Source organism: Puma concolor, chromosome C1 (genome assembly GCF_028749965.1).
Source record: "Puma concolor isolate L17-30 chromosome C1, mPumCon1.1.hap2, whole genome shotgun sequence".
In the NCBI taxonomy this organism is placed as follows: domain Eukaryota; kingdom Metazoa; phylum Chordata; class Mammalia; order Carnivora; family Felidae; genus Puma; species Puma concolor.
Genome location: NC_141674.1, coordinates 4,106,872 through 4,127,247, shown reverse-complemented (window position 1 = coordinate 4,127,247; position 20,376 = coordinate 4,106,872). Strand labels below are relative to the sequence as shown.

The following is a 20,376-nucleotide window of genomic DNA, read 5'->3' as shown; positions in this document are numbered from 1 at the left end:
TTGTTTTTCCCCATCAGAATTTTGGTGCTTTCGCTTATTAAAAGCTTATCGGTTCAAGTTCTGAGAACATTAAATTATTAGACATGGCCTAACTGATAACTTTTGAATGCCATTCGAGAACAGGGGGGGCATCTCTTTGACTGGATCGTGGTCATTATTCAAATGGCTTGTCATTTGAGTAAATAGACATCTGACACGACAGAGCTTTTGTGTGCAGTTCTCCATGGTTTGATGTTTTAAAACCTTCACCTGCAGACCTCTTTGCTGGCCAGAGCAGTTCCTGAGATCGGGCCAGATTTGAGACTGAATTTTCATTTGTGCTGCAAGAGTGGCTTTCGTGTCTTTTATGAGTAGGACACGAACGCGGGCAGCAGAGCAGGCCCCCTTGGCTCTCGGGGCCTTTCTGCTGTCCGCTCGCGTGCTTTGCAGAGACAGGGCTCAAGGGAGTCGGTGTTTGAGATCAGCGTGTTGTGGACCGGACAGCGCTGACTGGGGGTGTTTCTCTGATAGGCGAGGAGAGGGTCGTCATCAGTGTGCTTTGTGGTTTCTCCGGCTGTCCCCAGGCAGGGACGCTCCAGGTGTCTGAGCCCCCAAGGCTGGCTGTAGGCGTGGCCCTGGCTGGGTGCACTCGCACCAGCAGGGACCGTTACCTGAACCTCCCATAGCACAACAGGGATTTGGGGGTGTGTCTTTGCCACTTCTCAGTGAAATTAGAAACCGGGGAGGGCAGAATCCTGGACACCCCTAGGGCCTGGGAGGCCTGCACTCAAGTGGCAGCTGAGAGGAGCATCTCCTCCCTGGAGTCAAAGCCACGGGCCGTCTGCACTACGTGCAGTCCCTGTGGCACCAGGGGACACCTGGAGCGCCTTTCCTGCTGCTTTTGATGTTACCTCATCCCCCCTCTCTTGGAGTTGTCCCTGTCGTCTGTTGGTTGGTTTTGGGTAGTGTCCTTGCCCACCAGCTCATGGAGGGGCCCCTTGTGATGACAGTCTGACCCACATCCAGACGGGTCGGCTGGATGGCCAAGTCCCCAGAATGTGGCCTCTCACGTGGGAACCCTTCACTAGCTCCTGACCCCGGGACGGGATGCTGCTTCCTACCCCCCAGCAGAGCCCAAGGCAGGAGCTGGGACCTCACGCGGGAGCCGGCCCCTGCCTCTGACCACACACAGTGAGCCAGGAAGGAAGGTGGGGGGAGCAGGGCCAGTCGCGGGACCCCCTAGAGGTGAGAACCGACTGCCCCTGAGAACCAGACACCCCCCCCCCTCCAGAGTTGGAGCCACTTCATGGCTTCCCACGCAGCCGAGGGCCTCTTCCGCCTTCCACGGGGGCCTCTCAGTGGACGGCACGTGACACAAGTGCTCGGAACTTGAGTCCGAATCACTCTAAGCTGTGAGGCTCGAGGACCAGTACAAAATGTCTTGAGTTTGGAGTTAAATACTTAACTGTCTCAGTTTCCACGGGCTCCAGTTTCCCTGCCTTGTGACCCCTTCAGGCCAGCAGGTGGTTTGAATTCCGTAGGGGGGCGCCTGGGTGGTGCAGTAGGTTAAGCCTCCGACTTCAGCCAGGTCACGATCTCGCGGTCCGTGAGTTCGAGCCCCGCGTCAGGCTCTGGGCTGATGGCTCAGAGCCTGGAGCCTGTTTCCGATTCTGTGTCTCCCTCTTTCTCTGCCCCTCCCCCGTTCATGCTCTGTCTCTCTCTGTCCCAAAAATAAATAAACGTTGAATTCCGTAGGGAGGAGCGTCAGACAGTCTTGGGAGGACGGGTGGTGCTGGGGAGACACGGGCGGGCGTGCCACCAGCTCTTGCCTGCAGGGCGACATCAGCGTTGGTGCAGGCTGTTCCGTGCACAGCCCCACGTAGAGAGGACCCCTGCTCATCTGCACTGCGTCCCCGTCACTCAGTGGCCCTGTGGGCCGGCTTCCTCAACAGCTCGGCTTTGCTGGGGCGGGAAGGGGTGCCCCTCCTGAACACCAGCCATCCAGGCAAGAGACAGATGAGGGTCATCCTTGCCCAGAAGGCTCCGGAAGGTGGGAGCAGCGGCTGGGTCTGCTCAGAAGACCTTATACCCGTGTTACCCGCACGTGTTAGAGGAGGCAGTGCCGCGGTATGACAACTGCCTTCTGGGGACAGGGTTTTATCACGTCTGTTTTTAAGCGTAGCCTCTTACAGCTATTTCGGCAGCATCATCAAGGGAGGGAGGGATGCCCCCCAGGGATTTGGTGAGCTGGGGCGGTGACTGGGAGGGAGAGGCTGGCATGCCTCTGGGTGCCGAGTCTTCCTGGGCAGACTGGGGGCTGGCGGGAGTCCCAGGGTGCTCCCAGGGAGGCCGAGTCTGTGGCGTCTCCCTCAGGTTCCTGGTTTCCACCTCGCCGTTGCGTTCGGTGAGCTATAAATGTACACGCTTGCGAGGTTGCATGGTAAGTTTCTGCGACATTGTCCACGATCGTTTACAAAATGGGAGTCGGAGCCAGACCGAACACCGTCCCGATGGAGGGTGCCCACAGCCCTGGGAGCGTGTAGCTGCGAGGTGTCTGCTGACTGCCTGTGGCTCGGGACAGGGCCTTGTTGGGGACACGGGGAGTGACCTCAGGACCCACCGACAGAGCGGCTGATCAGCCTCCGAGAAAGCCTTCCCCTTCCCCGGCCGGAGCATGTTGAGAAATCACCCCCGAGCCGTCCGCTCGGCGTAGCGCTCCGTCGCGGGCGGCGATCTGTCCCCAGGCCTAATCTCTCCCCTTTGCGATTCCAGAGCCGAACACGGTCAGCTACAGCCAGTCCAGCTTGATCCACCTGGTGGGGCCTTCCGACTGCACCCTGCACGGCTTCGTGCACGGAGGTAAGAAGACAGCGGCTCCCGTTTGCACGTCCCCGTTGATCCCCCGGGAGCCAGGCTGCCGTCTGACCCAGTTTAGGCTCTTGTGTTTAATGAAGGAGAAGTTTAAACTTTTAAGAGGCTGCATAATAAATCACCGAAATACAGTCGGCGCCTGTTTTTCAAATTGGAAATGAGAGTCAGATGGATGACTGTCCTGATGGAGGGTCACTCGCCACCCCGGGACCACGTAACCGTGAGCTGTTTGGTGGACGCCTGTGGGTCGGGCCAGGGCCTTCCCGGGGACAGTGATGTCACCAGGGAGTAACAGTGTGACCCGCCAACAAAGAGTGGCTACTTGAACATGGTTTTGCCACTGAGTTGTTCTTTCTTTCTTCCTTTGGTCAGACTCCACCTTAAACAAGGCTCGGGAAGTATGGCGGGACGTAGGGAGGACTTAGCTCCAGGTTCACAGGGGGCACTTTTTACCTTAGTGAAGTGTAATTGCTTTTTGTGATTTACAGAAAACAGTAGATATACAGGCACTGACACAATGCCCTTCCTTTATGTTCTCATTTCCAATTGCCCGGAGTACCCAGCTCTTCCGTTTTCGCCTCAGAAAACTCCTATTCATCCTTCAGAGCCCACCTCACGTGGTGCCACTCTGTGCAGGGTTACACTGATACTTCCACCAGGGGAGGCCTCAGGAGCGAGGCTTGATCTTACTGTTTGTGTGGCCTCCGGGGCCTCACAGAGTCAAAGAGCCGCTTTCCAGGGACCTGTTCCGTGAACAGGAGGCACAGATTACTTTCAGGATGAGAAGCATAGGGTAATGGGCTGTGGGATTTGAGATATATTTTTTAAGTTGCTTTTTTTTTTTTTTTTTAGCTAGTCCTCTTTTTGTGTATATATACGTGTATATTTTTAATTTCATGATTGTCTTCCTCTCTCAACTAAATGCTGGCGGCGGTGCCCTTAGATGTGATTCACTTAGATCCTACCCAGCGGAAGCTGTGCTTCGCAACCAACAGTACTTTCCAGGCGCGTGCGTGTGGTGGCAGGCAGGGCATCTCCGTACTCTGAGGACAGGGCGGTCTCATAAGCCGTCTCGTCTCCTCTTCTCCACCAGCCCTCGCCTGCCTCCTGGAAGTGGGGGGCGGCCCCTCTTCCGAGCCCAGGCTCCTGTAACTGCTGAGAACGGCCTTTCAGCCTGCCTGAGCTCCATCCCGCCGGGAATTAGTGAAACTCTGTGCTAGAACTTTTGCTTGTCTCGTCCACGTGTTGGAAGTTCGGGAAAGGTGGTGTTTCCTCCATCCGCTGTCTCCTTGTTGAAAAGCCTGGGCTCTGTCTTTGCGGGCAGGAGGGTGTGAGGGAGTTGTCGGAAATCTGGAATCCCACGGGTTATCGTGTTCACCCACGGGGCCTGGGCTGCTGCGTCCGTTCGATACCGGCACGATTTTTTAAGAAGCACATCGAAGGCATGTTTGCGATGGCTTTACAGTTTTTAATGCCTATTTTGGTAGGGGTTTTGTGCCCACAAGTTAAAAAAAAACACACCTAATATTTTTATCAAATGCGATCTCTGAACGGCGTCCGGGTAACTCACCAGGAGCGAATGAACAAAATTAACACTGTGCTGGAAACACCCGCGAGAGACCTGGGATTTTATGGTGTTTTCCTTCAGAGAGAAGGCTGTCGATAGATGGTGTCTAAACTCATTTGAATCAAAGTTGCCTCTAACCTGTAATTCAGTAGGTGCCAATCGCAGGGGAAGCTCTTGCGTGGAAATGGAGGCCAATTTGGCTTTTATTCAGTCATCCTGTACCGCGTATGTGTCTTTGAGAAACCATTCCCCCGTGCCATTTTCTGTGATTTTCACACCCGAGATAGTCTTAATCTTGTGAACCCGCTCCTGTCCCGCCACTTAGAAACACACAGCACAGACGCTGGCCGCTGGCTGTGCTAAAACCGGTGGGGGGCGTAGCGGGTGTGGGAGGAGGTCCCAGATGGAATACGGGACGCCAGTCAGATGCCCAGTCTTGCGTCCCGTCCTGGGTGCGTGGACGGGACCTCTGGTGACTCACTGAGGGAGACAGGAGCAGCAGGGAGCTGGCAGGAGGCTGTGCAGAGGAACTTGGCCCAGTGTGCCGGGAAGGACCGCCGTCTGTAGCCCCGTGCTTCTGACGTCAGGGCCTCCGCACAAACGTCAGCCTGGGGTTTGGCCTCTGCCTTCCCTGGGTCCTGGGTGAGGTCTCCCCTCGCCCACTGTCAGTTGTGGCCCCTGAGGGGGCGACTTGGCAGATATCTGTGGGGGGTTTAGGGTCATGCCACAGTGAGGACCTTTTCACAGACTCGCCCGACACCCATCCTTGCTGAAAACGCCCGGTAAGAATGGGAATTGACGTTACTTTGTGACAGGATAAAACACAGGTATCTGAGCCCGAAAGTAAGCATCTTACTCTGAGGCGGAGTCATGGGCTCGATCCCATGAGCTGTGAGGTCGTGACCTGAGCCGAAGTCAGACGTTTAACAAGTGAGCCCCTCAGGCGCCCCCTATGCCTCTTTCTTCCTCTGGGCTGCTCCCTGCCTGTGGCCCTCTGTGGGCCGTTCCCCAGGAGGGGGTGTCTCTGCTCGCCACCAGCCCGACCACGACCCTAGTGGGGGGCTCCCTGGGGGGTGGCCCAGCGTCCCGCTCAGGGCAGACTGGAGGTGTCCTCCACACGAATTCTGCACTTCTGAACTTCTGGCGGCCTTGGATTTTTTTCCTTTGGCACTTTAAAAAAACTTTTAATTAACTATTTGAAACCGAGGTATTCTGTGGAAGGGGGTCCAAGACGGCCTTTAACCAAACCCAGCTGCCCCTGCCCTCGCTTCACTTGAGCAGCTGCTCTGGCTGTGCTGCTCGGATGTCTGTGGCTCCATCTCCCCGGCGCCTCTCGGCGCATCATCCTCAGACTCCGCCGGCGTGAGTACCGCCCGCGCCACGCCAGGCAGAGCGCCACGACTGCGTCGCCGTGTGGCTTTGCCACCGCGGTCCCTCCTCGTCACCTCATCTTCCACCGACTTTGAACACCCAGCTAAGCCTCCGTGCCTCTGTAAAATGCTTCTCAGTACAGTTTTGCCCGCCAGGCAGTCGTTCGGTACGCGTTTCCCTGGAGAGAGCGCCCTCCCCCCACCCAAGCCGGCCCGCCCGTTCCCTGCACCTGCTGCACGGCTCCCCGGGGCCGGGCGCTCAGACTCCTAGAGCTTCCCGTTTCCTCTTTGCTGGTTTAGGTGGAACACGTCCTCCAGTGGCTTCCTGTGAAAGGTATGTATTAGCCAGATTAAAGGTTCAGGGGCGCCTGGGCGGCTCAGTCGGTTAAGCGTCCAACTTCGGCTCGGCTCATGATCTCACGGTTTGTGAGTTCCAGCCCCGCGTCGGGCTCTGTGCTGATGGCCCAGAGCTAGGAGCCTGCTTTGGATTCTGTGTCTCCCCGCCCCCCCACGCCCCTCCCCTGCTCACACTCTGTCTCTCTCTCTCTCTCTCTCTCTCTCTCTCTCTCTCCCCCTCTCAAAATGAATAAAACATTAAAAAAAATTTTAAAGATTCAGCTGCTGGGCTGAAGGCCCCAAATGGTGGCTTCCACAAGACAGAGGACTGTTGTGTCCTGTGTAATGATGCAGTTGTGAGAGGTCAGGGGCTCGCGTGGAGGCTCCCTCTGCCTCGGTCTGCTGTCCCTGGGGTGGCCCTGTTTCTGCCGGGCGGCAGCACAATGTGGCACCAGTGTTCCGCCCAGAGGCAGTGGGGCTCCCGGGAAACTGCACCCAACACTCACGTCCGCTGGTGGGTTTAGCTGGCCAGATGCGTCTGTCGAACACTAGAGTTGCTATAGAAGAAAGGGAGAACTGATGGGGGGCACTCTCTCGGGGGCTCAGTGGTTTATCTGCAGTTTGTGTCTGGCATGCTTTCCCAGGGACTTGGAGGCATTGGTGCATCACCTTACGGCTTCTGAGGTTCCCGTTCAGAAATCCAGGGAGTCTGGCCACACCTCTGCCTGTCCCCCTTCCCCGATGCTCACTGCTCATTCTAGCCTCTGCCCAGGGCCCTTCCACCATCTTCCTGCTGTCTGCTTTCCTGAATAACAAATTGTGTGGTCTGCAGTTTCCGGGCCCCCCTCCCCATGCTGTGCTTAACAAACCCTCTGCAGCCACTGCTCTGGATGGCTTTCCCCCCCCCCACCCCCCACCGGGTCCTGAGCACCCCAAGCACCCATAGGTCTGGGGACCTCTCTGGGGAGCCGCTGCTCCTGAGATGGAATCAGATGCCTGCAGCTCTGACCCTGCCCCTGCCAGGCCCCGCCCCTGCCAGGCCCCGCCCCTGCCAGCACAGCCTTTGCAGCTGGTCTTACCCGGCAGTCTCGCCAGCTTTTGTGGGGTCGGCCCTCCGTTTGGGCTTTGGACCCTCTTCCTGCCCCCTTCAGGGGTTTTGCCCCATTGGCCAGCTCATCCTTCCCACAGTGTTGGTCTGTCCACTATCCTGAGAGGTTGTGGATTGTGGTCTCATTCTTGCTGCCTGCGGGGATCACCAGGGCACTCAAAAATGCAGATGCCCGGGCCCCACCCGTAGGACCGGAGGCCATGGGGAGGCCCAGGTGTTCCAGTTGCTGGAGCTGCCCGGTGATTCGGTTGGTCGGGACAGCCTGGGGGAGAGCACACAGCCGGGAAGGGTGAACCTTGCTTGGATCCATCGCCCAGAGTGTGTTTCCTGCCTTTGAAAACCATTCCCAGCTCTGAAACCTTCTTTTGTCTGCCCAGGTGTCCCTACGACAGCCGCCCAGCACCCTGCTTCATGCTAACTACTTAAAAGCTGGAAGAGGGAGAACATTGTTCCTGCAGCCAATTATCGTTGTCCTCTGTTTTTGAGTTTATTTATTTATTTTGAGAGGGAGAGAGAAAATCCCAGGCAGGCTCCTCACTGCCAAGGTAGACCCGGACGTGGGGCACGTGAGATCGTGACCTGAGACCGGATCGAGTCAGACGCTTAACTGACAGAGCCCCCCGGGTCCCCCTATTTTTGTCCTCTTTATTCACCCTGTGAAAGACCCCAAAGCTGGGAGAGGAAGGGAGCTTCCAGGCTCTCAGTCCGGGGGGGGTCCTAAGCTATTGGCAGTTTTTCTCTGTTCGAATCGTAGGCAGTAAGTCAAACTGCGGATGGAGCCCCAGTGTCCCTAGACCAAGCTGCCGGGTTGGGTCCCACTTGGCAGGCTGGCGTCTTTCCCACTCGCAGGACAGGCCTGTGTGCAGGCCACGTCCAGTGGGGGAGCCACGCCTTCTGCCTCACCCCGCCTGGCACCTGGTTTTGAGGGTGGGGTGGTCACTGGCTGGAATGACGCTGCCTCTTCAGCTTCAGCCATGCCTGCACCCCGGCCCCGGGTGTCGTCAGAGCAGCGAATGGACGCCCCGCATGGTAAGGGTGAGCACTGATGGGCTCCGGGAGCCAATGCTGCTGTTTCCGAGAAGAAGGGGCCAGCACGAGGGGCTTTCTGTCCTGTGCTGTCGTGAGTCTGCAAGTGAGTGTACCGCTGGGGCCCCTACCCCTAGCTCCGATGCACTCTGGCGGTCTGGGGGAGGCGGGTGCGCACTGGCTGGGCTGGGGCCCCTGATTTCTAGAGTGACCTCACTGACCTGACAAGGCTCCCAGCTCTGCAGCTGGAAAAAGAGTGAATGATGGAGTCATGACTGCCATAAAACCTTTGTCTTCAGAGTCGCTGATGTTCCATTGTCACAGTGGCCTTGGTGTCCTCAGGCCAGCTGGAGGCCGGTCATCTCTTTCCTGGCAGAGTGGTGTCCCCAGCCCACCTGTGCCCCATGCCTCCACTGCCCCTTTCAGCTTGGTTTCTCGGCAAGCCGCTTGCGCTCCGTCCCTCCTGTCTCTCTCATCGTCCTCTCTCGAACCTGCTCCCAGCACCTCCCTCCTGTTGAGGAGCCCTCTGACCTGCCAGAGCCAAAGCCAGAGAGCCCTTCTCGGCACTCACAGTTCATCCGGCCCCTCTCAAGCTCCCTCCCCAGACCCCTTCCTCCCCTCCCTGCACCCTGAGCGCTCTCTCTCTCTCTCTCTCTCTCTCTCTCTCTCTCTCGCTCTCTGGGAATCCCTCTGGGACTCACCTGGACTCCAGCTGAGTCCTCAGGACCCCCCACCCTGGGATGGCTGCCGGGGTCCCTGGGTCCCCCAGACCCTGTTCCCAGGCGTCCCCCTGTAGTGGCAGCCAGGCCATCCCCTGGGTGATCTGGCCAGAATCCCCGTGATCTCCTGTGGCCTGGCTGGCTCTCTCGCGGACTCCCCACCTCATCTATCAACCCGTCCTTTGGGCTCCACCTTCAGAACATACCAGAATGTGAGCTCTCACCTCCTCCACCGCCCTCCCCCGCCAAGTCCCCATTACCAGGGAAATGGCCTCTTGCCTGGTCTCCCGACTTCCCTGAACCACTTCTTTTCCCAATGCTGCAGCCTCGCCGAGCCTGTTACACCAGAAATCCGGTCAAGCCGAGCCTGTTCCAGACCCTGTGGTGGCTCCTGTCTCACTCCCAGCAGACGCCAGATCTTTTTATTTGTGCCGCTTCTGTCCTTATGAGGCCTTCCAGGAGGGCCCTCCCCTGTGCCTCTCCGACCCCCCTTATCTTGTCCCCCCCTCTTGCCTTGCTCTCCCCCTTCACAGTCCCAGGACACCTGGGGCACTTCCAGCTGTGGACCCTGCCCACACCGCCCACCCCCCAAACCACCCCACCGCACCCTGTGTTAGGTAGACCCCACCCCCACCTGCTGTCTGTGTTCACAGGCGCTCACCACCCACCCCTCCCGGAGCGCAGGCTCACAGGGTGGGGACTTGGCGTGACGTGCTCACGGCTGCATCCCCAGCACTGAGTGCAGGGCCTGGAGCAGAGTAGACCTGCAAGGTGCAGAATGAACTGGAAAGAACGGAGGGGCCCCTGTGCGGGAAGCAGGGCCACAGCACGGCAGCAGAGGCGGCCCCGCAGGAGGAGCGCGGGAGGGGGTGTGAGGTCCAGGGTCGCGGCAGAGCACAACGCCGACGCCGCCCGCCTGAAGCGGCAGGAGACGGATCTCGTACACGCCACACGAGCATCAGGCAGCCAAGGGGCCACGCGTGGCTCCCGGAGGTCCCAAGGCTGGGGGACCACACAGCTTAGCTGGCACCTAAGGGAGAAGGCAGAAGGGAGGGAGGTGGGTGGTACACGGGCAGGGAGAAGCCTGGTGGCCCAAGCAGAGGACATCTGGGAGACGAGGTGCGGGAGGAGGCCTCCCGCCCGGATGCTCTTACCGCTTGGTTTCCATTGGGAAACAGCACCTGTGGGAGGAATTGATTTCACTGCAAAATCCAGAATAAGGCACAGATGCTCCTTTCCAGTTTTGTGGCCTCATTTAACTGGAGCCCCTGCTGCGTGGCAGACAGTGTGTCGAGGCCTTGGCTGGGGAGAAGGGAGAAAAGAGAGGAGTGAGGCACGTTTCCGACTCTTGGGGAACCGGCCTCGTGGGGCCCCGAGGTGAGCACGCGAATGCGGGTTTGGGTCTCAGTTTCGTCATCATGCGGCCAACCGGTGTGCCGGTGACGGCCGCATTCCTCCCCGTTCTCACTTTCTAAGAATCTTTGGTTTTGCGAAAGTCGTTCTCGGCGTCCGAAGCCGCAGAGAGCAGCTTTGTGTCCAGGCAGGCGGCCGTGGGGAGCGGGGCAGGAGACCCCGGGTGCCGCTCCTGCCGTCCGGGGCTGGCGGTGGTGAGGACCCTGCTGACGCCCACCCCGGGGACGGGTCTCCTCCGGCCGCCTGGCCCTCTCAGTGGCCTCCTCCAGCCTGGGAGACGTGTGTGGCTGGCCGGCGGTCCCGCTTTTCTTCCGGAAGTGAGAGCGTTTTGCTGGAGAAACCCGGTCAGCCACACAGCGTCAGAATGCTCTCCTCTGCCAGTGCACTGGGATCTTCTGTCTCTGGTGCCAGATTAATTAACTTTCGCTTCCTGTTTCGCTGCATCACTAGGGGCGCGGATATCCCCTAACAGTGGCTTTCCTGTTCAGTATCTTGAACATGGCTCTGACCTGACAAGGCTCCCAGCTCTGCAGCCCTTCACCCCGACTTGAGTGTTTCCTTTGAGGAAACCGACCTGCACTGGTGCCTGGCCTGCAGAGATGCGACCTTGCCCTGCGTGGACTCCAGGCCTCGGCCTGCCCTTCCTGAAGTGGGGAGCACCGAGGGGATTTATGCGCAGGACCGCCACCTTATCCCCAGTCTCCCTTGGCTGTTGGGGCAGGAGTCCGCCTGCCCCACTTTCCCTGCTGCCTTGTTCAGAACAGGGAAGCGTCGACTCTCAAACGGCAGGAGGCGCATTCGCTTGTGACCTTCTCGAGTCCCCTGACACCGAGGGTGAGGGGTAAAGCATGGCCGGGCAGCCCTTTCTCCTGACTCCCTGGGTCTGGGATGCTCCTGGGCTATGTCTGAGGCCCCCGCCAGAGCTCCCGCTTTTGACATTTTGGCATCAGAAACCCATCTTTACCACCTTGTGGGTCAGTTGCCAAAAAGAATCCTTATTAATTACCTCATTGAATAGTCCCCTGGCCCTGGCCCTGGTTCACAGAGATGACCACAGGTCCATTGGGAACCTGGGAGGGAGAAGCCAGACCGTCTCAGGAGGCTGTCACCCCACGGGCTCTCAGAATAACCCCTTGCCGTTACTGGGGGTGGGCCAGTGAAAATAGGATGAACTTACTATTGTTTTCTTAATATAGGAGGCTGGCACCCACACTCCGTCAGTTGGGATTAAATATAGAAACGGGGGCATCTCAAATCGCCACCCACAGCGCAGGCAGTGGCTCTGGGCGCTGAGCTGCTCACGGCTGCTGCGGGTTTGTAGGCGAGCGTGACCCAGTCCGCCAGTCGGGCCTGGGAAAATAAATTTAAGCCTCTGTTTTTAAGCCAGCCGACACGCTGTCGATACTTGAAAAACCCTTGAGCAGTTAAATGTTAGATTCAAAAATATCTCCGGTACCCGATGTTTATCTGTATGTTGGGGGCCGAGCGGGTCTCATTCTCTGCCTTCCCGTGATTCCTGCATGGATGTGGAGTCCAAGGACAGCACGTCTACAATTTTGTTGTCATTTTTTAAATGGCGAAGCTTGGGTAATGAGGACAGCACATGACAGACTGTAATTTGCCAGAGCGATTTTCCCATCACCGGGAGCACCTCTTGTACCTAAATGGGAAGACATTGACAAGCTTTTCCAGTGGGACCCTGGGCAGAGGCACTTTGGGGAAGCCTCGGGCACTTGGGAGTTTAAGTGTTGAAGAGCGAACAGGAGGTGGTGACAGTGTCAAGGTCGGCTGGTGGCTTTGGCTTCTCTGGCCAGACTGAGGGCCCAGTAGCAAAGTTAGGGGGACACCAGTCACGAACTGGTCAGGGGGGTTTCCACTGGGGAGGGTATTGTTTGGTTTTAACAAAATGTACTTTTCTCAGTGGACACATGGCTTGTGACCTATGGCATCTTCCATCATAGATACTGAGTGTTTTGTGGAAACAGGCCTTGCAAACGTTGTCAGGACGGGATGAGGCCTTTCGTGATCTTCTCTCTGCACGGGCCACGTGACCTCATCATTTTGCCTTAGCAGCAGGTAACGAGAATGTCCCAGAACCAGCCCCGCTCAGTGCTGTGTCCAGGGCTGTTCCTCACCCCACCAGGAAGAGGGGACAGGCAGCTTGAAATCAGCATCTTATTACAATCTCGACTCTTACGAGATCAGCTCTCTTCCCTCTAAGTGGACAGCAGAAGTCACTTGACACGCAGGACCCCAAAGGACCACGGCATCCTTGCCTTGTCTGGGAGGGGCTGAAGTACGCATTTGTAAGAACAGAGACGCTGGGGGCTGCCAGGAGCCGCGGGCAGGTTGCCAGCGAGGCCTGTCTTCTCTGGCAGACCTTTCTGCCTCCAGCTCTGATGCCACGCTTCCCTCGAACGCTGTGGGCACCAGGAGACCTCTCTTTTCAAGGCCAAACCCTTGAGCTGTGGACAGAGCTTTTCCATGTAGTGAGCCCTAGAGTCTGCCTCGCCGTCCCTTCTTGACGAGCCTGCCGTGGCCTCCCTTAGAGGCATGGGTTGACGGACGTGGGCAGAGTTGGTCCAGGTGACAGCCTTCCCAGAGCTTGGACCCTACCGCCCCCCTCGGCTGTCCCCCGCAGAGCAGACCTGTCCTGCAGTGTGGGTATTGCTGCCCACCCTGACTGCCCACTGCCTCTGTGAGTCACTGTTCCCAGTACCCGGGTTGAACCCCCAATTTGGGGCACAATCTCCTAAGAGACACGCGTGCTGCCACCATGCCTGTGCCCCAATCTGGGTCCTAGAATCTGTGGACTCCATCCATGAGCGGCCTTGGCTATAAAATGCCAGCATTCTGTGTGAGGTTTGCAGCTGTCCCAGCTCAGATATGTATGCTAGCTCTTGGGGTCAGGGGGAGGCTATCTTTTTAAATGTCACCCTCAACAGACGTAGCAGGTAGTTTTGAAGACCAGCCTTATCTGACAGATCCCCTGACACAGCTGGCTCTGGACCAGATAAGCAGGCCCTTGTGGTCTCAGCAGCGAGTGACTGTGGACCAGACTGTTACCCAAATACGGACCCTACGGCTCCGACTGGAGCAGTGTCCTTGAGTTGAATGTGATCCGTAGCTGGCGATCCTTCGTTCATTCATTCATTCGTTCATTCGTTCATTCATTCATTCATTCATTCAGCACGACCCTTTCCTGAGCACTCTACACCAGGTTCCGAATTGGGCGGGGACACTGTCAGGCACGTCCCCACCTGGTGCTGGCCTCCATGTCACATGTGATACAGATGGTCTGGGGATGCAGCTTGGGGGCTGACAGGGGCATCTGGGAGCAGGAGGTCACCCAGCTGCTCCTGTCTTTCTCCGGAGTCTGTCCCAGGCTCGGAGCCTCTCCTGGTCAACACATGCTCTGGATTCTGCAATATTTTTTTTTTTTAATTTTTTTTTTTTTTTTTACATTTTATTTATTTTTGGGAGACAGAGAGAGAGAGAGAGAGAGAGAGAGAGAGCAGAAGTGGGGGAGGGGCAGAGAGAGAGGGAGACACAGAATCGGAAGCAGGCTCCAGGCTCTGAGCCATCAGCACAGAGCCCGACACGGGGCTCGAACCCACGAACCGTGAGATCATGACCGGAGACGAAGTCGGACCCTTGACCGACTGAGCCACCCAGGCGCCCCTGGATCCTGCAATATTTTGAATAACCGCGAAGTCACTTGGGGAATCTCTACCTGCAAACTGGGCCAAAGCCCAGTTTGAAGGAGCTGAGTACGTCCTTTGTCCCTCTATTCTTTTATTCTTAACGGCTTCTGCTTTTCCGGACTCATAAACAAGAAGTTGGTTGTGGGTACTTCCTGCATTCCAGACATACTTCCAGTTCAGACTCTGCCTTTCCCGCCTCCCTACCATCCTCCCCGCCCCCCAGACCCTGAAGTTGATGCCACCGCCTGGTGGCTCACGGCTGGCAGCTTTGGTCTCGAGACCTTCCACACCCACAGCCACACCCGCTAATTTACTGCCACCCCCACCTGTCACCATGGTCTTGCTCTCTCTCCGTATCCCGCCTCGGTTGGGAATGCCGCCTCAAATCTCAGGGTTGCAGGTCCTGGATCGAGAGGCAGCGCGGCGTGGCCTCTGGCACCCCGTGACCAGGGGCTGGTCCCCACTCTACCCCAAGCGAGTGCTGTGTCTTTCGAAAATTGGCGGCCATGATGTGCCTACCTCACAGGGCTGCTGTCCAGGGAGCGTCGGTGTTCATTCATTCATTCCTGCGCTCAGTATTTACGGAGGGCTTACCAGGGAGCAAAACAGAGTTGGCTCCCTCCAGGGCCGACCCAGCCCATGGGACTGCGGCGTGCTGAGCGGGGGCTGCTTGCTGCCGCCATCGTTGTTTCTTCTCTGCTCTATTCCCACCTCCCGTGCCAGACTTCGGTGTCTCCTCCTCCGTTTCCTCCCAAAAAATCCTCCTCGTCCCTGGCTCCTCAGGAGGACCCCGGCAGTGGCGCCATCTGAGAAAAGGACAGCCACACATAATACACGTTCTGTTACAGACATCTGAAATCTCCTAGTTAAAATGCCCCAGGTGCCCCCCGCCCCAGTTTCTGCCAGGACCTTGCCTCTTCACCGTTCTTGGCTCCAACTCTTCCTAGACTCCGGGATCGGCATTTTCTGAGTGTAAATTTTTGCCGGTGCCCTGGTGTTTCATGGCGTATACAGCCTCTCTCAATAATACTTCACACTGAATGAGCTTTTGTTGGCTGCTCAAGGAAAGTTTACTTATTGTACTTAGAGTAAGTCTATGGAAAAATGCCTTCTGGATTCAAAACCAGGGAGCAGGGCCCCTTGTCCAGCTGTTGGAACAGCTCTATTCTTTTTTTTTTTTTTTTTTTAATGTTTATTTGTTTTTGAGACAGAGCATGAGTGGGGAAGGGGCAGAGAGAGAGCTCCCTCTCTGGAACGAGAACCCGGAGCAGCCTCCAGGCTGTGAGCCGTCAGCACAGAGCCCGACGTGGGGCTCGAACCCACAGACCGCGAGATCATGACCTAAGCCGAAGTCGGACACCCAGCCGACTGAGCCCCCCAGGCGCCCCGGAACAGCTCAGTTCTTTGTGAGGCAAACCGACCCAGGAGAACTCGGTCTGTGGGCTCTCCCTCCGCAAAACTGAATGCACATGCACACACACACACACACACACACACACACTCCCAGACACTCCTGCCCACACATGTGTAAACTCCCGCACACGCGTGCACATACACTCTCCTCCCCCATGTGCATACGTTCCCACACGTACACGCACGTGCACGCGTGCACACCCCGAAGCCACACCATGTCAGGAGGCGGTCCGTGGGTCTCAGACCTGCTTCGGTGCCCTCTGTGGTTCGCATATGTGAGGGGATGCTGTCACTTGGACTCCACCCTTGTCCCCTGAGCAAAGTGTGTGATTCTCACTCCGTTTCCTGACATTCTGGGACATTTCACTTCTCTTTCCTTTTCTGTGTCTCTTTCAGACCTCAGATCTCTAAAAAGTCTCCAATTAGGTAGGTGTTGAGTTTCACAGACCTTTACTAGTCCTGCGTCTCGTAGTGGTAGCTGCTTTGCCGGGCAGCACGGGGCTTGTCCAGCGTGAAGATGTCGTTGCCTCTTGTTCCTGCGGTAGCCGAACCCGGGACTCAGAGGGCGCTCTGCCCTCCCAGGGTCCCCACCAGGCAGGGGTGATGGGGCAGTCAGTCCCAGGCCATCTGAACCACCATGCAGGGCCACACTCACACTGCAGTTCGGTTCACGCAGAGGCTGAGTGATTCCCCCCCACAGGGACACGGTCCATGCTGAGAAGCACCGTGACTTCCCCGGGTTCCGTGTTGTGTTTTCCCTCCTTGGAGTGCTGGGCTGGGGACGCCTGGGCTTGCCCCACCTTCGCCGAGGCCCCTGGGATGGGTAGGAAAGCCCCAGAGCCTCGGGGTGGGCTTAGGGGAGGCGCCTGTGTCTGTTTCCAGTACTAACTCTACCCAGCGGAGACTCCTTGCAAAGCAAAGTATGACCCCTTGTCTCAGACCTTCTAGCCGAGCTGCTCGAAGGCCTGAGGCTCCCTGGCCTTGCTGGAGCCCCCAGCCCCAGTCGCGTGGAGATAAAACCTGGTGCTGGCAGTTCTTTCCTCTCAAAAGAGCCATTTCCCCAGCATTCTGTCTGCAGTCTTTGGCATCGGACCAATGTGTGTCTGAGCGTCTGTTGTTCATTTGAAAAATGAGGCTACCAATCCCTTCCTGCTTGGACTAACCAGATCGATGCACCGGTTATCTCTGAAGGCACCTTTAAAATGGCAGGCCGCAGCTCAGTCTCCACTCCTCATGGTCGTTCATCATTACCATCATATAGCAGTACCTTCTTTTAAAAACTCCTGGTAATAAAAGCATTGTTTTTCATCTGGAACACTAATGTATTTTTTTAAACCTTTGTGTTCTGGAAATGCTCAAATATGTACAGACGTGGAGAGAAGAGTATACGGGACCCCAGGTTTTCCTCTCCCAGGCAGAGGGCCCCTCTCTGTCTCCCACGTTCCTTTTAAATTTTTTTTTTCAACGTTTATTTATTTTTGAGACTGAGAGAGACAGAGCATGAACAGGGGAGGGGCAGAGAGAGAGGGAGACACAGAATCGGAAACAGGCTCCAGGCTCTGAGCCATCAGCCCAGAGCCCGACGCGGGGCTCGAACTCATGGACCGCGAGATCGTGACCTGGCTGAAGTCGGACGCTTAACCGACTGCGCCATCCAGGCGCCCCTCCCACGTTCCTTTTAAGTAGCGTCGTCTGTGTTGGTGCGAGGCCTCTGGTCCAGTACGGAAGGGACTTCTATTCTTTTTAGTTATGTCATATTTTGTTTTCCCCACACAGTAAAGAGAGTTTTAATTAGTCACCAATGTTTAAAAATTGGTGGATTCTTCATAAATGTGTGGGTTTGAGTCTTGCCTAGAAACATCAGGAGGCTGGTAGCATGGGCCCCTCATTCCTGGGGGTGGGAGGCAGTAGGCGGGTCTGGGCAGCGGCCTCCTCCCCTCCCCATATCGCCTGCCTGACCCCACTGGCATCCGAGTCTGTAAGCCTTACCCTAAACACGCTTCCCCTGTGAGCCTGGCTTTCGTGAGTGGGATAGAGTCTGTTTTCTGCCTCTCTCCGGGTTTTTAGAAGGCGTTCTGTATCCTAGGGTGAATGTACATAGCCTTCTAGGATTTCTGATAGATACCACTCTGCTGCTTTTGTAGGTCAAAAATGGTTGACTCTTGGCAATCTCCTGTAGCTCAGTCTAAGACAAGACACGGTTTAAATGTTTAAATAGGGGGCGCCTGGGCGGCTCAGTGGGTTAAGCATCTGACTCTTAATTTCGGCTCAGGTCGTGATCTCAGGGTCGTGGGATCGAGCCCCCCATCGACCTCTGCACTGACGGCATGGAGCCTGCTTGGGATTCTTTCTCTCTCTCTCTCTCTTTCTGCCCCTTCCCTGCTCTCTCTCTCTCTCTCTCTCAAAATAAAAAAAAAATCAACGTTTAAGTATGAAATAAGTATGATGTATCGTACGGGGGGTGGGGCAAGAGTTGGGGATGGGGAGACTAGCGGCTGTGCAGTCATGATCCCGTCAAGTTAAAGCATGGCAGTGAGCAAATGTCTGCAGCCTGAGGTTTTGAAGACAGCTTGACCTTCTGTGAGCCTGCTTTTCTTGTTTATTTTACGTAACAGCTTTATTGAGAATTCACATGCCATACAACTCCACAGTTACAAGTCGTAGATTTTTAGTGTGTTCCCAGCTACACAATCAAACCACAGTCAATTCTAGAACATTTTCATCCCCCCAAAGAGGAGCTCCATACCCATTAACAGTCCCTCCCCGCCTCCCCCCGATCCACCAGCCCTAGGCAAACGTTAATCCGTTTTCTGCCTCTCTGGATTTGCCCATTCTGGACCTTTCTTGTAAAGGGAATACTACAACATCTGGTCTTTTGGGACGGCTTCTTTCACTCGGCATCACGTTTTCAAAGCTCCTCTGTGATGTAGTGCGGGTCCGTGCTCGGGTTATTTTTCCTGCTGGATAATATTCCATCCTGTGGATGTGCCACATTGTCTTCATCCGGTCATCAGCTGATGCACATCTGAGCTGTTGTGAGTAACGCTGTCACGGAATCCGCGTACAGCTTTTGTGAGAACGCGAGCCTTGAGTTCTCTTGGGTGCATACCTGGGAGTGGAATTGCTGTGTCGTATGGTGACTCTTGTCAGCCTTTTGAGAAACTGCTGGCTGTGTCCAAAGCAGCTACGCTCTTTCCATCCCCATCAGCGATACGCGAGGGTCCTGATTTCTCCACGTTCTCACTTGGCATCTGACTCTGGGTGCGGCCATCCTGGTGGATTTGGTAACAAAACCTTGCCGAAGGAATGTGATCTCTGTAGAGGGTAGAGAAAGGATCGTCGTTTTGTCAGCGGCCTAGGCCATCAGCTGTGGTGATTTTCAAGAGCTCCCAAGGAAGCCAGGTTTACATCATGAGCTCAACATGCCCCGATCGTGCACCCCCGGCCCGGCCCAGCGCCGGCTGCGGGCCCTGCCCGTGGGTAGCGGGAGGGCTTTGTCTCTTATGACTTGTTCCCGGGGTGGGAAGTAGCCTCCCCCCGTCTCATCTGCCATGTGGCCATTCTCCATGCAGGTGTCACCATGAAGCTCATGGACGAGGTGGCTGGGATCGTGGCCGCACGTCATTGCAAGACCAACATAGTCACCGCTTCTGTGGACGCCATTAACTTTCACGACAAGATCAGAAAAGGTAACGGGACTCTGCTGACGGAAGGCAGGTGGCCTTTGGCTGTCGGGCTCCCTCTGCCGGTTCGCTTTTGGTTCGTGCCCCGTGTCGCCAGCGCCCTGGTGTCCGCCCATTTGCCATGAGAGACAGGAAGCCAGAGTTTTGTGCTTTGTTCCTGTAGTTGCATCCGTGAGGCTAGGATTTGCTCGTTCGACTTTTCAATCTGATAGACTTATTTATAACTCGTGTTGGGGGCCCTAATCCTACTCAAGCGCACCGTGAACCCATCTTCCGAAAATGCTCTGCGAGCGGAGCCCTCTGATCATCTTATGTGCACAGTCCTGGTGACGGTTGCCAGCAGAGTTTACGCCACTGTGCACGTTTCCTCTGGCGTTGGAATAACCCTTGATGTAAGTAGTGGCGGGATCCGCGCCGAGAAGCCCAGGGACCGCAGTCCTGGGCCAGTCCGCCTGTACCACCCGGGACAGCTGGGGTTCGTCCTGTCCCCAGGCCCAGCGACTCGGCCGCCACCCAGACGGCGCCTGCTGTCTCCCTGTGCATTTGCCACCACAGGAGACAGAGCCGGCTCATCTCGCTCGTCCCGCGTTGCTGCTGCAGGTGTGGAGCGGCCGTCCCCTCCCGAGACACGGTGATTTCAGTGTGTGTTGTCTTCCGAGGTGAGGCTCCGTGCCCCAGAAATGTAGCCCTTGGCTGCAGGGCTGCGAGAGCCTGGCATTGATGCTGGGTCAGCCCTGCTGTGACTGCAGCCTCGTGGGGAGAGCTGTCGGGTCAGACCGGTCCTGGGTGGGGGTGGGGGGTGATGACAGGCACGCCGCCGAGCGAGCGAAACAGTGCTTGTCGTGCCCGCCCCCCCCCGCCCCCCACCCCAGGCCTCACTGACCCTGAAGGGCCCCGGGCCAGCACGGCCACGCTCTGTCCCGCAGAACACGGCAAGCGAGTGAACGTCCTGGAATGGGGGGGCGGGGGCGGCGCGTGCCCGCCCTGCGTGCTGGGAGCACGTTAAGCATAGCCGAGTTGGATTTGGGTGCTCCCTCTCCTCTGCAGAATCCCTTCGTAACTGGTAGGTGTTTGCCACGGAGACCCCAGCGCCCTGTTAGAATTTACCCCAGGCGAGCAGCCTTGCCTGTCTTGGCTTGTCCTCCGTGGGCCGCGGGTGTGGTGTGCGGCCGTGCCTCCCTCTCTCG

At 56.9% G+C, this 20,376-nt stretch overlaps 1 protein-coding gene across 5 annotated transcripts in view; it reads left to right on the top strand.

Annotated features, from left to right (window-relative positions):
- The window catches only part of ACOT7 (acyl-CoA thioesterase 7), a 102,743-nt gene that overhangs the window by 55,490 nt on the left and 26,877 nt on the right, over positions 1–20,376 (top strand). For all 5 annotated transcript variants that reach the window (XM_086715521.1, XM_086715522.1, XM_086715523.1 and 2 more), the window contains exons 6-7: positions 2,752–2,838; positions 19,079–19,195. In XM_086715521.1, the coding sequence (XP_086571647.1) occupies positions 2,752–2,838; positions 19,079–19,195 (204 nt within the window). The remainder of the gene's footprint in view (positions 1–2,751; positions 2,839–19,078; positions 19,196–20,376) is intronic.